General features: G+C 34.0%; 3 protein-coding genes across 3 annotated transcripts; 2 read left to right on the top strand and 1 right to left on the bottom strand.

Moving 5' to 3' along the window:
* Positions 1-6,176: 6,176 nt before the first annotated feature.
* On the top strand, positions 6,177-8,337 carry LOC139191936 (uncharacterized). Its single transcript, XM_070812967.1, has 5 exons — positions 6,177-6,916; positions 7,024-7,213; positions 7,324-7,566; positions 8,173-8,238; positions 8,320-8,337. The coding sequence occupies exons 1-5, from the start codon at positions 6,177-6,179 to the stop codon at positions 8,335-8,337; spliced, it is 1,257 nt and encodes a 418-aa protein (XP_070669068.1).
* Positions 8,338-11,414: 3,077 nt separating this feature from the next.
* On the bottom strand, positions 11,415-13,881 carry LOC103425240 (uncharacterized). Its single transcript, XM_070812966.1, has 4 exons — positions 12,789-13,881; positions 12,378-12,478; positions 11,820-12,275; positions 11,415-11,717 (listed from the first exon to the last, which is right to left on the bottom strand). Exons 1-4 carry the CDS (start codon positions 13,879-13,881, stop codon positions 11,415-11,417), a joined length of 1,953 nt encoding a protein of 650 aa, XP_070669067.1.
* Positions 13,882-16,444: 2,563 nt separating this feature from the next.
* Positions 16,445-18,520, top strand: LOC103401838 (V-type proton ATPase 16 kDa proteolipid subunit). The gene is made up of 3 exons (XM_008340550.4): positions 16,445-16,789; positions 16,882-17,167; positions 18,148-18,520. Exons 1-3 carry the CDS (start codon positions 16,708-16,710, stop codon positions 18,278-18,280), a joined length of 501 nt encoding a protein of 166 aa, XP_008338772.1. The 5' UTR covers positions 16,445-16,707; the 3' UTR covers positions 18,281-18,520.
* The last annotated feature ends 144 nt before the right edge of the window (positions 18,521-18,664 follow it).

The following is an 18,664-nucleotide window of genomic DNA, read 5'->3' as shown; positions in this document are numbered from 1 at the left end:
TTATTTTAATTCATTAATTTCGTTTTTATTTTAATTAGGTTATAAAATCAATCACCTAAACTTCTATTTTACAATAATTAAATGGAATCTGATTAGTTTCGAATTATTTAATAATCCCTGTGGAGACGACCTTGCGAGATCCGTTTATACTACAATAACCTTGTGATTCTTGCAAGTAAAATAGGAAATTTAAGCCCGTTCACATGAGTAGTAAAAATCCTATCATTGAGCTTCATAACAATTTGTGGAGATTTGGACCAAATCATCAAATACAACTGGGCAAAAGGAGTGAGGGACTACTTGTTCAAGAGGATTAACAAATCGAAGAAAAAAAGGAAAAATGGAGAAGAATCAGCAACAACAAGCGGATGCACTGCCCTTATTTTGGTAAGAAATAAGAACTATATTTAAAAAACATGAATTATGTCTTATAAATTACACAAGAAAGTAATTCAAAGTTCTTATTTCATGCAGTATTGGATTTGTCTTCACACCAATCTGGTGGAGACAATAAGTGGGCGAGAAAACATGATTCCTGCCATTGGACGATGGGACATAATGAAAATCCATAAAGCAATCAGAGACATTCGAGTTGAAGAAATTGAGGTAATGACAAATAATAAAAGTATTTCAATAAACAGTATATTTTTGCACTTTACAGTTTCATAACATAGTGATCTTTACAATTTAAAGTTTCAGAAGTGTAATTTATATAAAACAGATCCAGCAATAGTGTCATTTATATAATACAGAAATAGTGTCAAAAAGAAAAGTGTATTTCAATAAATAGTAACATATATTACTCTATTACGCAAACTAGTGTGATTCTCTTTTAATAATTTGTACATTCAGTAAATAGTTTGCGTTTTTTAAAGTTTAATAAACAATGTTTACGAAACAATGACATTATTATGTAATTTAACAACTATTTAATGTGTCACTGTGCAGATTGGTGGAGGTATTCCTTGTTTTGAAGAACCAACAAAGGAGCATTCCAACATAAACCAAGAAGAATGTAATGCCATTCCTTATCCTCAACAAAATAATGAGTCTTCCAAGAAAAAGAAAAAGAAGACAACATGAAGGAAAAGGAAGAGAACTAAAGTTGGAGTTGAAGAAGATCAAAGCATCACCATCACTGAAGCTCAGTTACAGTTTGATCAACTGTACCAAGAAGAATTGATGAAATTTGATGCAATTTATCAAAAGGACTTCATCGGGATTGATAACACATTAGGTGTGGAAGATTTTGAAAAGTTTAAAAGATGTGCGAGCATGGATCAAAAGAGGTATCTAGTCCTCAATCACATGATGATATATGCACTTGACAACCTCCACACAAATTCAATTGTAATGAATCAAACAACTGGAGCCCTCAACAGAAACATTGAAAAGCTTCTGCAAGAACGACTTGAGGACAAGCAGAAGATTAGTTCAATGAATTTTGAAATGATACAGTTACAATTAAAGAACATAGCAGCTTCTATGAAAGTAAATAAACTTCTGGATGAAATTGGAAGTTTGAAGAAGAAGCTACTGGAAAATCAAGCAATAGTACCATATCTAAATGCTTCAACCAAGGAAGATCCAGAGGAGGATGAACCACTTAAAGAAGATCCAGATAATGATGATCAAGTTGAAGAGCATACACATGATAAGGATACTGCTACTGATGATCCAGTTCAAGAGAATGCAACTAAAAATGATGTGGCTATGGAGGATCCAAAACAAAGGCATGCAACTGATCATGATCCAGATGAAAATAAGGAGGATCAAGAACATGAAGGAAAAGACACTGCCACTGCAAAAGGAACCTCAAGAGTTTAACAAGATGTTCAAATGCAGACTCCAACTATCAAGGATGCTGAAAAGCAAGGAAAAGAGACTACCAAAAAGAAGACGAGAACACTGGTAAAAAATATTCGAAGGAGTGATGATCGTAAACTAAATGTCAATCCACATTATGATTATATCCCCATCCAGAGAAAACAAAAGAAGGCAAAATATATATATGTTGTGAGTGACAATGAAAGCCCTTCAATTTTTCCGTCAAAAAGCCAACCATTGGAACCAATAATTGAGAAAGGAAAGGAGGAGCCCAAGGTTGAATCACCCTTGAATCCAATTGCTAAAGAAATAGCAAACAAACCTGCAAAGAAGGTTGCAAATAAACCTGTAAAGCAAAAGCTTGACAAACGGTATCATCTACCTGCATCAACAAGGGCGTACAAGTTACTTGAAGATGAGACAAAAGAAAAATTCAAGGAATATTACAGACAAGAGAAAATGTAAGTTTACATTATTAATCATAACTTAATACATGTGTACACACACACACACATATATACATAGATATATAATACGTTTAATTTTCTGATACAGGGACTACTTCTGGATGCAACTAAGGCAAGGGTACATGGCGACTGACCTTGTTGTCCTAAAATCAGATCTGACATCATTGTTTGTGGATGGAGCAATCGACGCCAACATAATTGATGCTTCGTTCTACACAATGGCAGAAAACGAATCAAAATTGAGGCAACAACAAAATCTGTATCTTCCTTCATTCATCTTTGTAAGTGCCAAACAGTTTTGTTTACAAAAAAGTGTGGTTTTCTAGTTCACTTTGATATGTAGTTCAGTTTGCTTTGGTAACAAAGTGTGGTTTTCTAATTCACTTTGCTAAATAGTTCACTTTGATATGTAGTTTTGTTTGCTTTGGTAACAAAGTGTGGTTTTCTAGTTCCCTTTGCTAAATAGTTCACTTTGATATTAGTTTAGTTTGCTTTGTATACTTGCCTCCTACAAAAGGCCTTGCATTCACTTTAAAACTTTAAATGTGTATTCTTGGTTCAGAATGATATGGAGATTGAGAAAAGCAAGAGTGATCAGGAGCACATTGACAAAACATTGAAGACAGTCTTACAAGATAATGTGGATAAAGTAGGAAAGGTCTTCATATTGATCAAGCATTACTTTCACTTCAGCTTGGTAGTTGGGACATTAAAAATGGAAAAATGACACACTACAATTCCAAACTACTAAGGGTACATGGGAATACAGACCTATACTTTGATCATGCTGTGCAAGTGGTAAGAACAAAACTATAACTCAATTACAAACTATATTCTTATGCTGATAGGAAAAATCAAACTTCATAATACAATTTCTTTTTTTGTTGTTTTTTTTGTTTTTTATGTTTTTTTTTTTTGGCAGAGAGACAAAATAGAAGCATTTTACAAAGATTTCAAAGGAGACAGCAACCTCACAATAGATATTCAAAGATGCTTAACTTGCGCACAACAAAAGGAGGACTCGTAAGTACAAACAACAAGTTGATCTCTATATTTTTCAATCAAATTTATACATTCAAACACATAAGAAGGACCATGAAAATCATATATACAAACACAAGACTCATACTTGAAAAAATAGTTTGCAGTTTGCAAAATAATGTCATAAGAAGTTTTAGAAATAGTTGATTTTTCACTCTTTACACTTTACGAAACAATATTACAAATCAACAAATAGTTCATTTTTTCAGTAATTATATGTCATCTAACTACAAATATATGGAAATGAGACAGAAAATAAAATCATTCTAGGAAAATATACTATAAATTTAGACTTTGCAAAATAGTGTCATAATATAGTTTCAGATATAGTTCCAGTTTGCATAACAGTGTTACGAAAAGAAATAGTTTCATTTTTTACTTTTAATATGTCATCGAATATTATAATATGATCTCATTATCTGTCATATTTATTTGTTTTTCCCAAAAAAAAAATGCATATTGGATTGTGGCATATTTGTCATTCAATTTGCAAACCAAGTAAGATTAATAAATGTGTATTTTTCAATCAAATTTATACATTCAAACACATAAGAAGGACCATGAAAATCATACATTCAAACGCAAGACTCATACTTGAAAAAATAGTTTGCAGTTTGCAAAATAATGTCATAAGAAGTTTCAGAAATAGTTGATTTTTCATTCTTTACACTTTACGAAACAGTATTACAAATCAACAAATAGTTCATTTTTTCAGTAATTATATGTCATCTAACTAAAAATATATGGAAATGAGACATAGAAAACAGAAAACAAAATCATTGTACGAAACTATACTATAAATTTAGACTTTGCAAAATAGTGTCATAATATAGTTTCAGATATAGTTCCAGTTTGCATAACAGTGTTACGAACAAGAAATAGTTTCATTTTTCACTTTTAATATGTCATCGAATGTTATAATATGATCTCATTATATGTCATACTTATTTGTTTTTCCAAAAAAAAAATGCAGATTGGATTGTGGCATATTTGTCATTCAATTTGCAACCCAAGTGCAAGAGGGCAAACCAATAGAAGCCACCTTTGAGAAGGAAGAAGTATTTGCCAAAAGAGCTCAAATTGCAACTACACTTGTGAATCACGAGAATAGTTATGCAAATGGACTGAAGAAGATACTTGAAGACAGAAGACAACAAAATAAACATGGTCAATATGATGACATTCCTGATGAGGATTTTATTACATTAGCTTGAGTTTTACAAATTACATTTTATATCAATGTACATCTACACACAAAACCCCAAGCTCAGGTGGGCTTGTATGCTGGTGCCCATCCCATACTTGCGTATGTTTTATAATTTTTTTGCCCTAGGGAGCCTAATACCATTACTCATCTAAAGAAACCATATAAAAATGAAAAAGAAGTTTAGTATGAAGCCAATCAACTTCACATACCTGATTCTTTGAGTTATAACTTATAAGAATGAGAACTATATTAAAAAATTTCACATGCTTACATTTTGACACTTCCTTTTTTGTTAAAGTTCCCTTTTATTATCCAAAGAATATAGTTACCAAATTAGATAAATTTATGCAAAACAAAAAACTAGATAACTTAAACTGTTTCTGAAATATATGTACACACTATATCTAAAAAATAAAAAATAACAGTTTTTTTTTTTTTTTTGGTTCCAAATCAGCACCCAAAATTCCCATCCTTCACGCATAATTAACGCCTAGCAAAAATCATCATTTCACTCTCGCGCTAACTTCACTTTCTCTCCCTAACACCAACTCCCATTTTCACGCACAGATAAGCCATTCACGATGAAGAAATTGCATGCACTATAAAAAAAAAAACCAAAAACCCAGCCCCCAGCTCAAATCATCAATCCTCATTTCCCGATTTTGTACATCATTCCAGTTCTTTTACGGACGAATTCACGCAAATTTCAACTTCGCTGAGCAACTTGGTCGCAGAAATACCCAGAAAATAAACAAAAGGTAACAATCTTACAATTTTTCTCAACATATTTCACAAAATCATACGGTTCATTGTTTATATAACAAACATCTACTGGAATCAAGCATATAGAATAACATGCATCAACTTAAACAAAACCCAGATTACTATTTGCTTAAATTTATTTTGTTATTTACTAACAGTACGAATCCATCACAGATCCACCCAAAAAAGACTATTTACTAGCTAATCGTTCAATATATAAACATACATTATGCTATTACACGAACTAGTGTGATTCTCTGTTTGTAATTTTTACATTTGAGTAAAATAGTTCACGATTTTTAAGTTTAATAAACACTGTTTACGAAATAGTTTACAATTTTCTTCATTTGTAAATAGAATTGAAATGTATGGAAATAGTAAAATCTGGGATGCATTCACGAACAAGTAGTATAAACATATATTACGCTATTGCACGAACTAGTGTGATTGTCTGTTAATAATTTTTACATTTAGTAAATAGTTTGTGTTTTTTAAAGTTTAATAAACAGTGTTTACGAAACAGTTTACAATTGCTTCATTTATAAATAGAATTGCAATTTTTCCAGATCTTACACATAATACACCTCCTATTGTACATTTTTATTTCTAATTTATTTAGTTATATGAATCTTATAAAGATTTATGCAGTTATAAAAATGTTTTCCAATTCCATAAATAGTAATTCACCTTGGTATGTTTCAAATATAATTGTGTACTCATACTGATTTTTATTTGTTTACGATCAAGTTGCATTCTAATAAAAACTATATTGACAGATGGTTTCAGTTAGAATAATTGTATAAATGTCAAACTCAACCAAAGCCAATGTCAAAATGATATCCAAAACAACAAAGAGGACAGAACAAAGGAAAATGCTTGGAAAAATAGAAAACAGATCACGTACGAAGAAGGAGATAATTCATCTACAGATTGACACCACTACTGAAGAAGAAGTTGGAGAACCAATGCAAATTGCAAAAAAAAAGGTGCAAAAAAAACAACCACTACAAAGGCAGAGGAAGAGGGAGACACAACCTAAAGAACAGAACAATTGTGAATCAATGATGCAGAAGAAAAGATGCCAAACACTCCAACCACCAACAACAATCAAGAGAAAGGAAAAGGAAAATGACAAACCAATTCTAAAGAAAAAGAAAAAGGAAAATGCCAAACCAGTTTCAGAATCAAACAAGCAACAAATTGAAGAAGCAATAGTGCAAAAAGAGGCAATACAACAAACAAATGAGCATAGTGACAGAATTGACACATTGCCGAACAAAAATGTTTCACCAATGGCAAAAGAAAGAGAACAAGAAACAGATATTGAAGCTCTAAAAAGCAACAATGCTCTCAACAAGAATGATCTACAAGCCAAAAAGCAAACATTCAGCCAAAAAGCAGCAAAGCCAACGATAAAAAACAGAAAGAAAGTCTTGGGTGAAATTCCATCATTCAACCGAGATTTAAAAGATGAGCCTTCTTCACAACCGGATGACCTTCCAGCAACAAATCACATAGACAGCAGTGTGAATTGGACACAACTTCAAGTGTACAAGATGCTGAAACCAGATTATAGAAGAAGAATAACTCAATTCTGGTCAATAGACAGCAGGTAAGTAATACAAAACAAAACTCTTAACTGAAGTTTTTTTACACTCCCATAACTTTATAAGCACTGACGAATTATTGTATAACTAATACTTTTGCACTATCTTGCAGCAATGAATACTGGACGGCTGAAACTACAGATTTCAACTATTACAGAATAATGGTGTTGAAAGAAGACCTGCATAGTTTGATGGCAAATGGACCTCCATCAACTCAGATTGTTGATTCTTTCTGCTACCTGAAAAGAGAAAAAGAGAACATCACAAAACAAAAGAACTTCTATGTCTCCACAACAATCTTTGTGAGCAAACAAAACAACTAATATTCTGCAAAAAATTATTTACATATACATATAAAAGTTAGAACAATTAATCTGTAATTATGATGTTTGATGATTTTCATTTTCAACAGCACAACATCAATGAACAAATCATTGAAACAACTCTGCAAAACAAGGAAAGGCTATACAACCAATTGATGGACCAATATGGAATAGTATCAAAGATTTTCTTCCCATTGTTTCATTACAACCATTTCTCCTTGGTAGTTTTGGACACAAAAAATGCAAAAATAATTCACTACAATTCTCTTCAACAAAGCACAACAGATGAAGATCTGGACTTTGATTGCTACTGGGAAAATGCAGAAATAGTGGTAAGCAAAAACGTACAACCAAAAACTCAGTCATATTTATAGAAAACAAGCATCTTATTATTACATTATAAATTTTTGCATGGCCACTTTGTTCAATATTGGTTGGATAAAGCAAGAAAATCAACAAGCAATTCAAATGCTATGGATTCAACTCAAGCCACAATAAAGAAAATTAATTCCATCAAAAGTGACTTTGAATTCCAAGTCAAAGAAGACAGAACATGTGCACAACAGAAACCAACATTGTACGTTATAAAATTAAAAGCATTTTAGTTATATATATGTATAGTTTGAATGTCACAGCCCGTTCCGGAATTTCATTTCCGAGGACGTGAAGTTACGAAATTACCCTTGGTCGTCAAGTGGGGTTGTGTGTATGTGTGACTTAATTAAGTTGATTTTTGGATGATTTTACTAAAGTTGGACCTAAAGTGAACTAGAGACTTAAAGAAAGTTGGGTTATGGTTTGATTTGGATGGATCACATACGGGACACGTACACACCCACACAAACCACTCTCTTCTCTCTCTCCTTCCCCGTACCCTCTCTCTCTTCTCTCTCTGCAACTCGTACGGACGACACCCATTGACCTTCAAATATTTACAGATCGAGGAAACAAAGACCACTATCGTCTTCATCTCGTCGATACGAGTTCATCCATACCCATTTCAGGTAAGAACTTCAACGTTTTCACGTCGAAATCACAAGCACCGAGTGACACTATTCATCAACTTTGTATTGGTTGATTTTTAGGAGTTTTCAAGCTTGTAGGAAGCTTCATGAGGTCCTTAGGAGGCTTGGGGTAGTTCGTTGGAGGTTTTTGGACGTAAGAATATCGAGATCGAAAAGTTCAAGTTTGACCCGTGCCTTTCGAGGCATTTTCCAGCTAAACCACGGAGAGTTAGATGTTATGCGAGGTACCATTCTCTTCGTCTCTTCGAGAAATACAACTTTCGTTTTTGTTTCACCCAATTTCGTTGAGTATTAAAGAAGTTATACTCATTTGAAACTTACCCAGTTTCTGGCGAGTCCGACGGCTTTCGAGGCTTTTTCTGGTGAATCCCCGGTGAGTTGGGGGTCGAGGCAGGTATGGATGTGTTCATCTCGTCAAGATCTTCATTTTGATATAAAGAACGTTGAAAATGGTGAAGAAATGACAAAGTTATAGCGATTTGAAAAACTGCCCAGAAACCGGCGAACTAATTCGGCGAACCAAGGTAGGAGACGCGCGTGGGGGCACGTGAACCCGTGCCCTTCTTGGCACGTGGGGGTGCGTGACAAGCCCAAAAATTATTTTAAAATTTTTTCGACCTCCGTGACATCGAGTAGGTCATTGTGGTATATTCATATACCCAAATTGAGCACCGTATGAGAAGTTATTGAGAATTGTTGGTTATATGCTTTAAATAACGTTTATATAGTATTCATCGCGGTGGAGTATTCATCGCGGTGGCGTATTCATCGCGGCGGCGCATAGCCAATGGCCCGCCAATGTCATTATTAGCATGTGTTTAAGGTTCTAGGTTCAGTTGTGATAATTGATGGACGTAAATTGAATAATTGAACCTAAGTTGGTTACGATTCGTGGTTAGGTGAAAATGTGAATTGACGATCCGACCGTTGTAAGTTCATAAAATAGAATGTTAACAATCACTTGGTTTTGGAAATTGACGGAGATCCGACCGTTGGATGGTAATGAAATTTTAGGATGTTGTCCTAGAGGTATATTGTGGACCTCTAGAAGTTATGGATTTGAAATCTGAGTTGCAGATCTTCCGGATCGAACTGCGTAGTGACGTGTTTTATATAAGTTATATATTCTATCGATATGATTTCTGAGGTTGGATTTGATTATTGTTTTAGGCGCCGATCATCATGACGCCTTGATGTATTGTGCTAGGGAGTTGTAGGGCGAACTCCAGGTGAGTGGGCAGTTTTTGTTTTTTTTTCGTATTACCTATATACTATTAATTGCCCCAGAAATTGAATTTATATGAAAGTATGTTTTCAATTGCCATGATGCATATTATAATTATATGAATTGATATTGATGTATATATGTATATATATATATATGTGAATTGGTGTTGTGGACGCACAGGTAAGTATCAGGTGAGTTTTATGTTATTCATGTGAATCATTGATGATGTATATTATGTTGATAGCTCATAACCTACAATCATGGTGTTAGTGCTTATATTATTCACCACACCGCACGCTCGTCTTGGATCCAAGTAGGTGGATGTCGTACAGACCACTAGAGGTGGTTCCGACATGCTAGTCGTACAGACCATTAGAGGGGTTCCGACTAGTAGGTGACCTTAGATTATGCGCGCCGATGATTGATGAGAAGCACTAGAGCGTATTATTTCACCATCTTAGTCGTACAGACTACTATAGGTAGTTCCGACTTACGTGCAGTGTAGTGCCGTACAGGTCACAGTTGGTGACTCCGGCAGGGCCGTACAGGTCACAGTTGGTGACTCCGGCTGGATGGGATATTGAGCTATAGAATCAGCCGTACAGGACCACTGTAGGGTCTCCGGTTGATTTATTATTTCACCTGATTTATATTGATGCATTCATATTATATTTTGGCATATGGCATGGCATGGCATGGCATATTCTTTCTGAAAAGCGTTGAAGGATTGTAATTTGAGCTTTTGATGATATATATATGTTTATATACTATTTTTCTAGGGAAGTATACAGGTTTTACAGCAAGGGGTTAGAAATGTTTTAAATGAAAGGTTTTCGAAAAACTTTGTTTTACTGACCCATTCAATTTTGTTTAGCGCCCCTCCAGGTTCTAGATAGCAGAGCTTTGGTGGCCACGAGGAATCCAACGGTGTTCTGACAGAATTCATAAAAGTAGGACTCACCCTCGGGTGTTTCATCTTAGTAATTTTATTTTTAAAGCTTCCGAACTGTGTAAATGGTTACATCACTCTCACGTGACGGCCAGCATGCCCTCTTTCGGGATGGGGTGTGTCATTGAAGCATATATCGAAATCTCACAACAACTCATAAGTATTGGACATTAGAATAAAAAATAAAAAGTACGGATTATATGTAATTTTGATGCGGATGTACTTTTTAAGGTTCAAGATGAAAATCTGAGAGATGGTGGAAAGTATTGGTCTAAACTGAAGCAATACTTACATGTTCAAGCTTACTTTTGCTATGATTTACAAATGTCATTGTCAAACATGTTTGACACAACTCTATATATATATATATATATATTTGTTTCATGACTTAATCTAAATTTTAATCTATTTTGATAAATAGTTCAGTTTGCTTTGTTAAAAAGTGTGGGTTTCTAGTTCAGTTTGATAAATAGTTCAGTTTGCTTTGATAAAAAAGTGGTTTTCTAGTTCACTATCATAAATAATTCATTTTGATATATAGTTCAGTTTGCTTTGGTAACAAAGTGTGGTTTTCTACTTCACTTTCATAAGTAGTGTGGTTTTTTTTCATTTTCTCTTACCTAAAATAGAATATTAACTAGATCAAGAATGAAAACCAACATACTTGCCTCCTCCAAAATGCAACACACGAACTTACATACAACCTACAAAACAGATATTGAAACCACAAAGCCATAAACATAGATATGTATTTACTGTTTATCAAACTGAACTATTTATCAAACTCAACATACTGTTTCGTAAAACTGGAAATACTAAAACATTGAATTCATATTTATTACTCGAACATAATTCCAAATCAACAATTACATACTCCCAAACACCAATTGAAACAAAATAAAAAAAAAAATATCCAAAATGAAAATCTGGTACATATCACCAAAAACTCCCATCTCTCAAAACAAAAAAGAAAACAAATCAACCCTCTTGTATAACAACTTTACATGAAACCTTGTTATGTCCCGAACAACCACACCTATTACAAGTGACAGTCTTCTTACTCCCACTGATTTCCCCAGTAGATTTGATCCTAGTTTTCTTTGGTCTTCCAGACGGAATCTTTGTAATTGGAGGCCTCACACCATTTATGATAGTATCAACATTCGGTTTTTCCAAATCTGAAAATGGATGCATGACAAATTGATATGTTTTCCGATAAAAGCTTGCTTTCCAGTAATCATCAACGTAATAAAAAACATCACGATTATCATGTTGCAACACCTGCAAAGCATGAGAACATGGGAAATAATTATGCTGTCATTGCACACAAGAACATGTCCTATCATCCAAACAAACAACAAACCGATTCCACTCTGTCCTAACTTCAAAAACATCCGCATCAGAATGACTAATCCTCCAATGCATGCCCTCCTTCAACATCAACTTCATCTCATTTTCTTTCTTTGGACACAAAATCGTATGAATATTCTGACCAAATATTCTTTTCTCAGCCATACTACCCATCAACCGAACTCTAATGTCTTCAAGAAGATCCATAAGTGGCATACAACGACTATTCGACACCATGGCGTTAAAAGATTCTGAAAGTGCATTGCTCATCGATCCCCATCTCTTACCAGGAAAATGGGCAATGACATAGTTCTCTTTTGGCAAATCACACAAAAAATTCTTCACATGCCCTTGCCCATTATCCTTGAATTCAGCTATGCAATCATCAAAATCAGATGGGGTACATGCGTACGCACAATTTGCCAACAGATTCATCATTTTCTTCTTTAGTCTTTCACCAGCAGCCTTTGGAAATAAAGTACTCACATTCTGTTTCAAATGAACAATACAAAATGAATGTGGACACTTGGGAAAAAATTCTCGAATGCTCTTCAAAATACCATCATGTCTATCCGACATAAATGTGATCACCCTCCCTTGAGGCCTCAATATACCAGATAATATTGCCAAGAACCATCTCCAATTTGCTATCGTTTCTGAATCAACAATAGCATAAGCAAGCTCAAAAATCTCTGCACAGCATAAGTGAAAATGCACTGTCAAATGTCAACTACTTCTGAAACTGTAATTGAACTATTTAGTATACTTTGTTTGAACTACTTCTGCAACCTTTTTTCTTTATTTGAACATAAAATCAAAGACCAATGCACAAAAAAAAAAAAAAAAAAAAAAACAGATGCAGTCAAAGTATCACCTATTTATGAGACTGATTGAACTATTTCTTAAACTGTTCTTCAACTAGTTCTGGATATGTTTCTTTTGCACAGTAAGAAAACAGAAACAAATAATATCCAATATAAAAGTCTGAAATTATTAACTCACCATCGTTACCATTTTTTGCACAGTAAGACAGAAGTGTTCCCTTGTATTTGCTCTTGATAAAAGTACTATCAATGAATAACATCGAGTAACAAAACATGAAACCTTTTATCCATGCATCATAAGCAATAAACAAACGAAGAAATCTATTGCTCTCCGATACAACTTCAAGCTCAAAAACAGATCCAGGATTGCTTGAACGAGCAGATTCAACATACCAAGGCAAGAACTTGTCAGCATCAACATCAACACCATTTAACTCAAAAACTGCCATCTGTTTGCCAAAATAGGCAGTAGAATAATCGATATCTAATCCATAAAACTGTTTTAAATTTGAAATGATCTCCTTCGGTTTAATAAGAGGATTTGACTGAACCTTATCCTTGATGAGAGAAGCAACAAACTGTCGGCCAACAACTTTGTTTTTCTTCTTTTGAATCATACCCTTGCATGTATGCAGATTATGCAACTTCCGAATAATAAAAAAGTTATTAATATCACACTTGGATGCATACACACGCCAAAGACAGCCATCAGATTCCTTCCTAGAACACTCTGCACTAATGCGATTCTTATCATTCTTCAAATACTTCAAATCAAAACCACATTCAACAGAAAACTTCTTCAACTTATCTCGGAAATCAACACAACCTCCCCTAAAGACTTGCCCCTCAGATTCTATGTAATTGTCCCATTCACATGACATATAATTGTGCACACCATAAGAACCATACTTTCCTAAATGATCATTTTCACTAGAAACAATCATAGAGTCTAATGTACGGCAAGAAGAAGATGTGCTTTCCGAAGGTAACTGAACTATGGAACCATCACATTTATCTATAACCAATATTTCTACAATCGATTTCCCAACAACATCAAGAACCATTAGCATGTTCAGAACATCGACATCACAATCTAACACGCAATTAGGATTTTCATTCAAACCATATCGCAACTCAAAACAACCAACTCTCAAACACTTAAACCTAGAACAAAGATCAATGCAAATCTGATTGAAGGTAGAAAATGATGAAATAGAACTAACGACGCATAAACCACCATATGTAAACCGAGCTAGTTTACCATTCTCCATAACTGTTTATTAATAAACAACAACTGTTTATTAATCGATTGCAAATTTAAATTCAAATCTTTGTAAAATAAATCAGTACCTAATAATTAAACAATATGCATATAAAGTGAACAAAAATAACACTATTTATAAAACACAACAATCACAAAAAAAAAAAACAAAAAACAAAAAAAAAAACAAAAAGTAAACTGAAATATCCACTGTTTCATAAAAAAAAAGAACAATATTTCTGAAAAATGTTAAAAACATAAAATGTGATGAACACCTATTAGTTAAACAATATACATATAAAATGAAAAAAATTACACTAGTTCTAAAACACAAGAATCACAAAAACAAAAAATAAACTGAAATATACACTGTTTCATAAAAAAAGAACACTATTTCTGAAAAAATGTTAACAACATCAAATGTGTATAACACAAATTAATTCATAATAAATTTCCGAAAAAGAAAAACAAAATCAAGATGACCAACATACAATATAAACAAAGTGTGGTTTGGTAAAAAAGTGTGGTTTTCTAGTTAACTTTGATAAATAGTTCAGTTTGTTTTGGTAAAAAAGTGTGGTTTTCTACTTCAGTTTCATAAATAGTTCAGTTTGCTTTGGTAAAAAAGTGTGGTTTTCTAGTTCAGTTTGATTTGATAAAAAGTGTGGTTTTTTAGTTCACTTTGATAAATAGTTCAGTTTGCTTTCATAAAAAAGTGTGGTTTTCTAGTTCACTTTGATAAATAGTTCAGTTTGTTTTAGTAAAAAAGTGTGGTTTTCTACTTCAGTATGATAAATAGTTCAGTTTGCTAAATGGTTCAGTTTGATAAATAGTTCAGTTTGCTAAATAGTTCAGTTTGATAAATAGTTCAGTTTGCTTTAGTAAAAAAATGTGGTTTTCAAGTTCACTTTGATAAATAGTTTAGTTTATTTTGGTAAAATAGTGTGGTTTTGTACTTCTGTTTGCTAAATAGTTCAGTTTGCTAAATGGTTCAGTTTGATAAATAGTTCTGTTTGCTTTGGTAAAAAAATGTGGTTTTCTAGTTCACTTTGATAAATAGTTCAGTTTGATGAACACCTATTAGTTAAACAATATACATATAAAGTGAACAAAATTACACTAGTTATAAAACACAAGAATCACAAAAACAGAAAATAAATTGAAATATACACTGTTTCATAAAAAAAGAACACTATTTCTGAAAAAATGTTAACAACATCAAATGTGTATAACACGAATTAATTCATAATAAATTTCTGAAAAAAAAAACAAAATCAAGATGACCAACATACGATATAAACAAAACAAAACCAAAAAAAAAAAAAAAAAAAAAAAATCAAAACTTACCTGAGATTCTTCGAAATAAGAAACTCCTAACTGAAAATTTCACAAACCGGAATCAATCTGCTAATCTGAAAACAAATCAACAACAATATATAAGTCAAATAAAAAGCTAAGCATAATTCATGCAAAAAGGAATTCAAAATCGAATTCCAATTTAAAAAAAAAAACAAACAAACAAACAAATCAAAACTTACCTGAGATTCTTCGAAACTCCTAATTGAAAAGTTCACAAACCGAATCAATCTGCTAATCTGAAAACAAATCAATAACAATATATAAAGTCAAATAAAAAGCGAAGCATATTACATACAAAAACGAATTCAAAATCGAATTCGAATTAAACAAAAAATCGAATTCAAAATCGAATACAAAACTACAAAAACAATGTCGATTACCTCCAAACGAAAATATAACCAAATATGAAAGATGATCACTCTAGTTAAAATATTCAAGCACAACGAACAACACCGATGACAACGATTCAATAGAATCTCAAAATATGCAACCACTGCGAATCTGTTCTGAAACAAATGTTTATTTTGGAAAAATCCCCCTAACAGGGACGAAGAACAATGGCGATCACGATTTCAAAATGCGTTCTCAACATTCGTCGGCAAGCATTACTCAAACCACTCAACCAGATTCGTAAAAAATTGAAAATCCCACTGAAACTGGTCGGCAAAAATTAAAATTCAATTAGTTTATATGTTCGGCTAATCCCAAACCGACTAATCTAACAGAATAGTTAAATTAGGTTAACCACATCCGTTAGGGGTAAAATTGACAAACCACAATGTTATTTAGTCTGGACTATTGTATTTGGGCTGATATAAAAAGGGCTTTGTACTAACCATTAAATAAACTTTCAATGTGGTTTTTGGTTAAAAGTTAAACTTTTCAAGACCTTTTGGTTAGTTTTCCTTTAGTTTATATGTTCGGCTAACCCCAAACCGACTAATCTAACAGAATAGTTAAATTAGGTTAACCACATCCGTTAGGGGTAAAATTGACAAACCACAATGTTATTTAGTCTGGACTATTGTATTTGGGCTGATATAAAAATGGGCTTTATACAAACCATTAAATAAACTTTCAATGTGTTTTTTAGTTAAAAGTTAAACTTTTCAAGCCTTTTTGGTTAGTTTCCTTATTTTTAATTGTTTTATTTGGAAGGTGTGATTAGTAAAAAGTTGGTTGCAAACTTGCAACGGTAAGTTACCGCGAGCCGCGAAGCACTCTAATAAAAATCAAGCGTACCTCGCAGGATTAGTCCTGGGCTTTTGCCTGGGGACACCTTGGGAAACCTAAAAATCAACCGTCCTCCTACAATTCAACTCTTTCTCTCTCCCTCTCTAAAATCCCCAAGACAGAATTCGATTCATTGTCGAACGACTAAAACCAGAGCTTCGTCGTCTTCATCCAAACCTCATATTCGCACGCGCAACCCAATCCCCGCAACCAAGCACCCCCACTCACACAAAGCCAGGGATACATGGCTTCTTCTACCTTCAGCGGCGACGAAACCGCTCCCTTCTTCGGCTTCCTCGGCGCCGCCGCAGCCCTCGTCTTCTCCTGTAATCTCATTTGATTTCTTCAAAGCTTTTCAATTTCGTTTATTTTCCTCTAAATTTTGATCTTTCGATTCGAATTTCTCATGATTTCGCAGGCATGGGCGCCGCCTATGGGACGGCGAAGAGCGGCGTGGGCGTGGCCTCCATGGGAGTGATGCGGCCGGAGCTCGTGATGAAATCGATCGTTCCGGTGGTTATGGCTGGAGTGCTCGGGATCTATGGGCTTATCATAGCTGTGATTATTAGTACCGGGATCAACCCAAAGGCCAAATCCTATTATCTGTTTGATGGGTATGCTCACTTGTCATCTGGCCTTGCTTGCGGTCTGGCCGGCCTCTCCGCCGGAATGGCGATTGGGATCGTCGGTGACGCCGGTGTCCGGTAACCCTTTCACTCTTGGTTCTTAATTCTTGTTTGTTTCGTAGTTTTAGCAGGATTTGACTAAACCCATTTTGTTTGGTTGTTCTTATTAGTCATAATTGTAAGATTATGTTGTAATTAGTTTGGAGATGTAATTGAAGAAAAAGTTTGGGTGAAATAAAGACATTAATGCTTGAGGATTAAGGGTGCCTTTTGGAGTGCCAACAAAGCTTTTGAATGTAAAAATTTGGGAGTTTTTGGGTGAAATCAGAAAATAGTTCGATAAGGGCTGCTAGATGGATACCGAGAAGCACTGGGGCTTTATATGAAAGCACTTCTGTGTGTCGTATGAAAGTGGCATTAATCAAGATACTACAAGGGGAGGCCCAGAGGGGGTAGATTTTTTGTGTGCCAATTGTTAGAAAAAGTCGGTGGTTATTTGTTTGCGTAATGTGGAATGTAGATATGTGGTAATTATGTAGAAACACGTTTTTATTGAGTATTTGGTACTTCGATAAGACTCAACCTATTCACATTTAGTTCCAAGGAAATAGGTGAATGCAGTTCAGTTGCATTGAGTGTTATTTCTGCATTTTAATTTTGTGTTTGCGCTTAAGTGTGAGGCTGGCTACGTGATGCGATTGTTATTCGAATTGCAAACTTTGAGTTAATATGTTAATGCGTCAAAAGGCTCAAAACAATAATCGCAGCAGCACCAGCAGGTAATTGAAAAACACTTGGTTGAGAAGATCCCAGTTTTTGTTGTCTAGACAATTGTCTCATTGTCAATAAAGTTGGTCATTGTTTGGATTCTCCGCTTTCAAAAGCTCGGTTCCTTTTTAGTTCAGTTGTTTTTGCACGCGATTGAATTGTTTCTCCCTTTTTCTCTTGATATTTTTCAAAGGTACAAGGTTACAACATTCGTTCTTGTATAGAAGAATCATAACATGTCAAGTGGATGATATTTTTATTCATATTTTGTTTTGGATTTTATTTTTCAGGGCTAATGCACAGCAGCCAAAGCTCTTTGTTGGTATGATTCTTATCCTCATCTTTGCAGAAGCTCTTGCCTTGTACGGTCTGATCGTGGGGATCATCCTCTCATCCCGATCAGGCCAATCTCGTGCGGATTAAGGAAGGCAAGTTTGTTGCTCCTCTATATTATTTGAAGATCGTATTATTTTGATTCCTTTAAGATGGTGCTATCACTATAAAACTTGGTTAATTTTTAGTTAGAAGTACATTATTTAAACTGCACCATGCTTGTAGTTATGAAGAAACAATTGTTCCGAATGTTAATTTTCTCCTTCCTCATATAAGGACAGATTAGTTAATGAAAACTTCACCCTGCTGAAGACGTTTGGTGTTTTTCAATATTTTGCTTTTGTAAGTGGCTAATTGAATAGTTGTTTGCTCAAGGATCCTTGGCAAAAGTTTTATTATGCTCCAGTATATGATATTCCTGGAGCAATGGATGCAGTCAGTAGGGCTGGGTTCGGTTCGAAACGGTTCGGTGTT

Source organism: Malus domestica, chromosome 15 (assembly GCF_042453785.1).
Source record: "Malus domestica chromosome 15, GDT2T_hap1".
NCBI classification, from domain to species: Eukaryota; Viridiplantae; Streptophyta; class Magnoliopsida; order Rosales; family Rosaceae; genus Malus; species Malus domestica.
The sequence above is the reverse complement of the archived record's forward strand: the minus strand, read 5'-3'. Positions and strand labels throughout refer to the sequence as shown.

Bases quoted from the DNA above. Each gene is read 5' to 3' on its own strand.
- LOC139191936 (XM_070812967.1), top strand. From the start codon at position 6,177: ATGCTTGGAAAAATAGAAAACAGATCACGTACGAAGAAGGAGATAATT. The intron at 6,917-7,023 runs GTAAGTAATACA...ACTATCTTGCAG, and splicing joins TTCTGGTCAATAGACAGCAG to CAATGAATACTGGACGGCTG. The intron at 7,567-8,172 runs GTAAGCAAAAAC...AAATATTTACAG, and splicing joins GGGAAAATGCAGAAATAGTG to ATCGAGGAAACAAAGACCAC.
- LOC103425240 (XM_070812966.1), bottom strand. From the start codon at position 13,881: ATGGAGAATGGTAAACTAGCTCGGTTTACATATGGTGGTTTATGCGTC. The intron at 12,276-12,377 runs GTGATCACATTT...CATTTGAAACAG, and splicing joins TATTGAGGCCTCAAGGGAGG to AATGTGAGTACTTTATTTCC. The intron at 11,718-11,819 runs GTTAGGACAGAG...CATGCTTTGCAG, and splicing joins CTGATGCGGATGTTTTTGAA to GTGTTGCAACATGATAATCG.
- LOC103401838 (XM_008340550.4), top strand. From the start codon at position 16,708: ATGGCTTCTTCTACCTTCAGCGGCGACGAAACCGCTCCCTTCTTCGGC. The intron at 16,790-16,881 runs GTAATCTCATTT...ATGATTTCGCAG, and splicing joins CGCAGCCCTCGTCTTCTCCT to GCATGGGCGCCGCCTATGGG. The intron at 17,168-18,147 runs GTAACCCTTTCA...TTTATTTTTCAG, and splicing joins GTCGGTGACGCCGGTGTCCG to GGCTAATGCACAGCAGCCAA.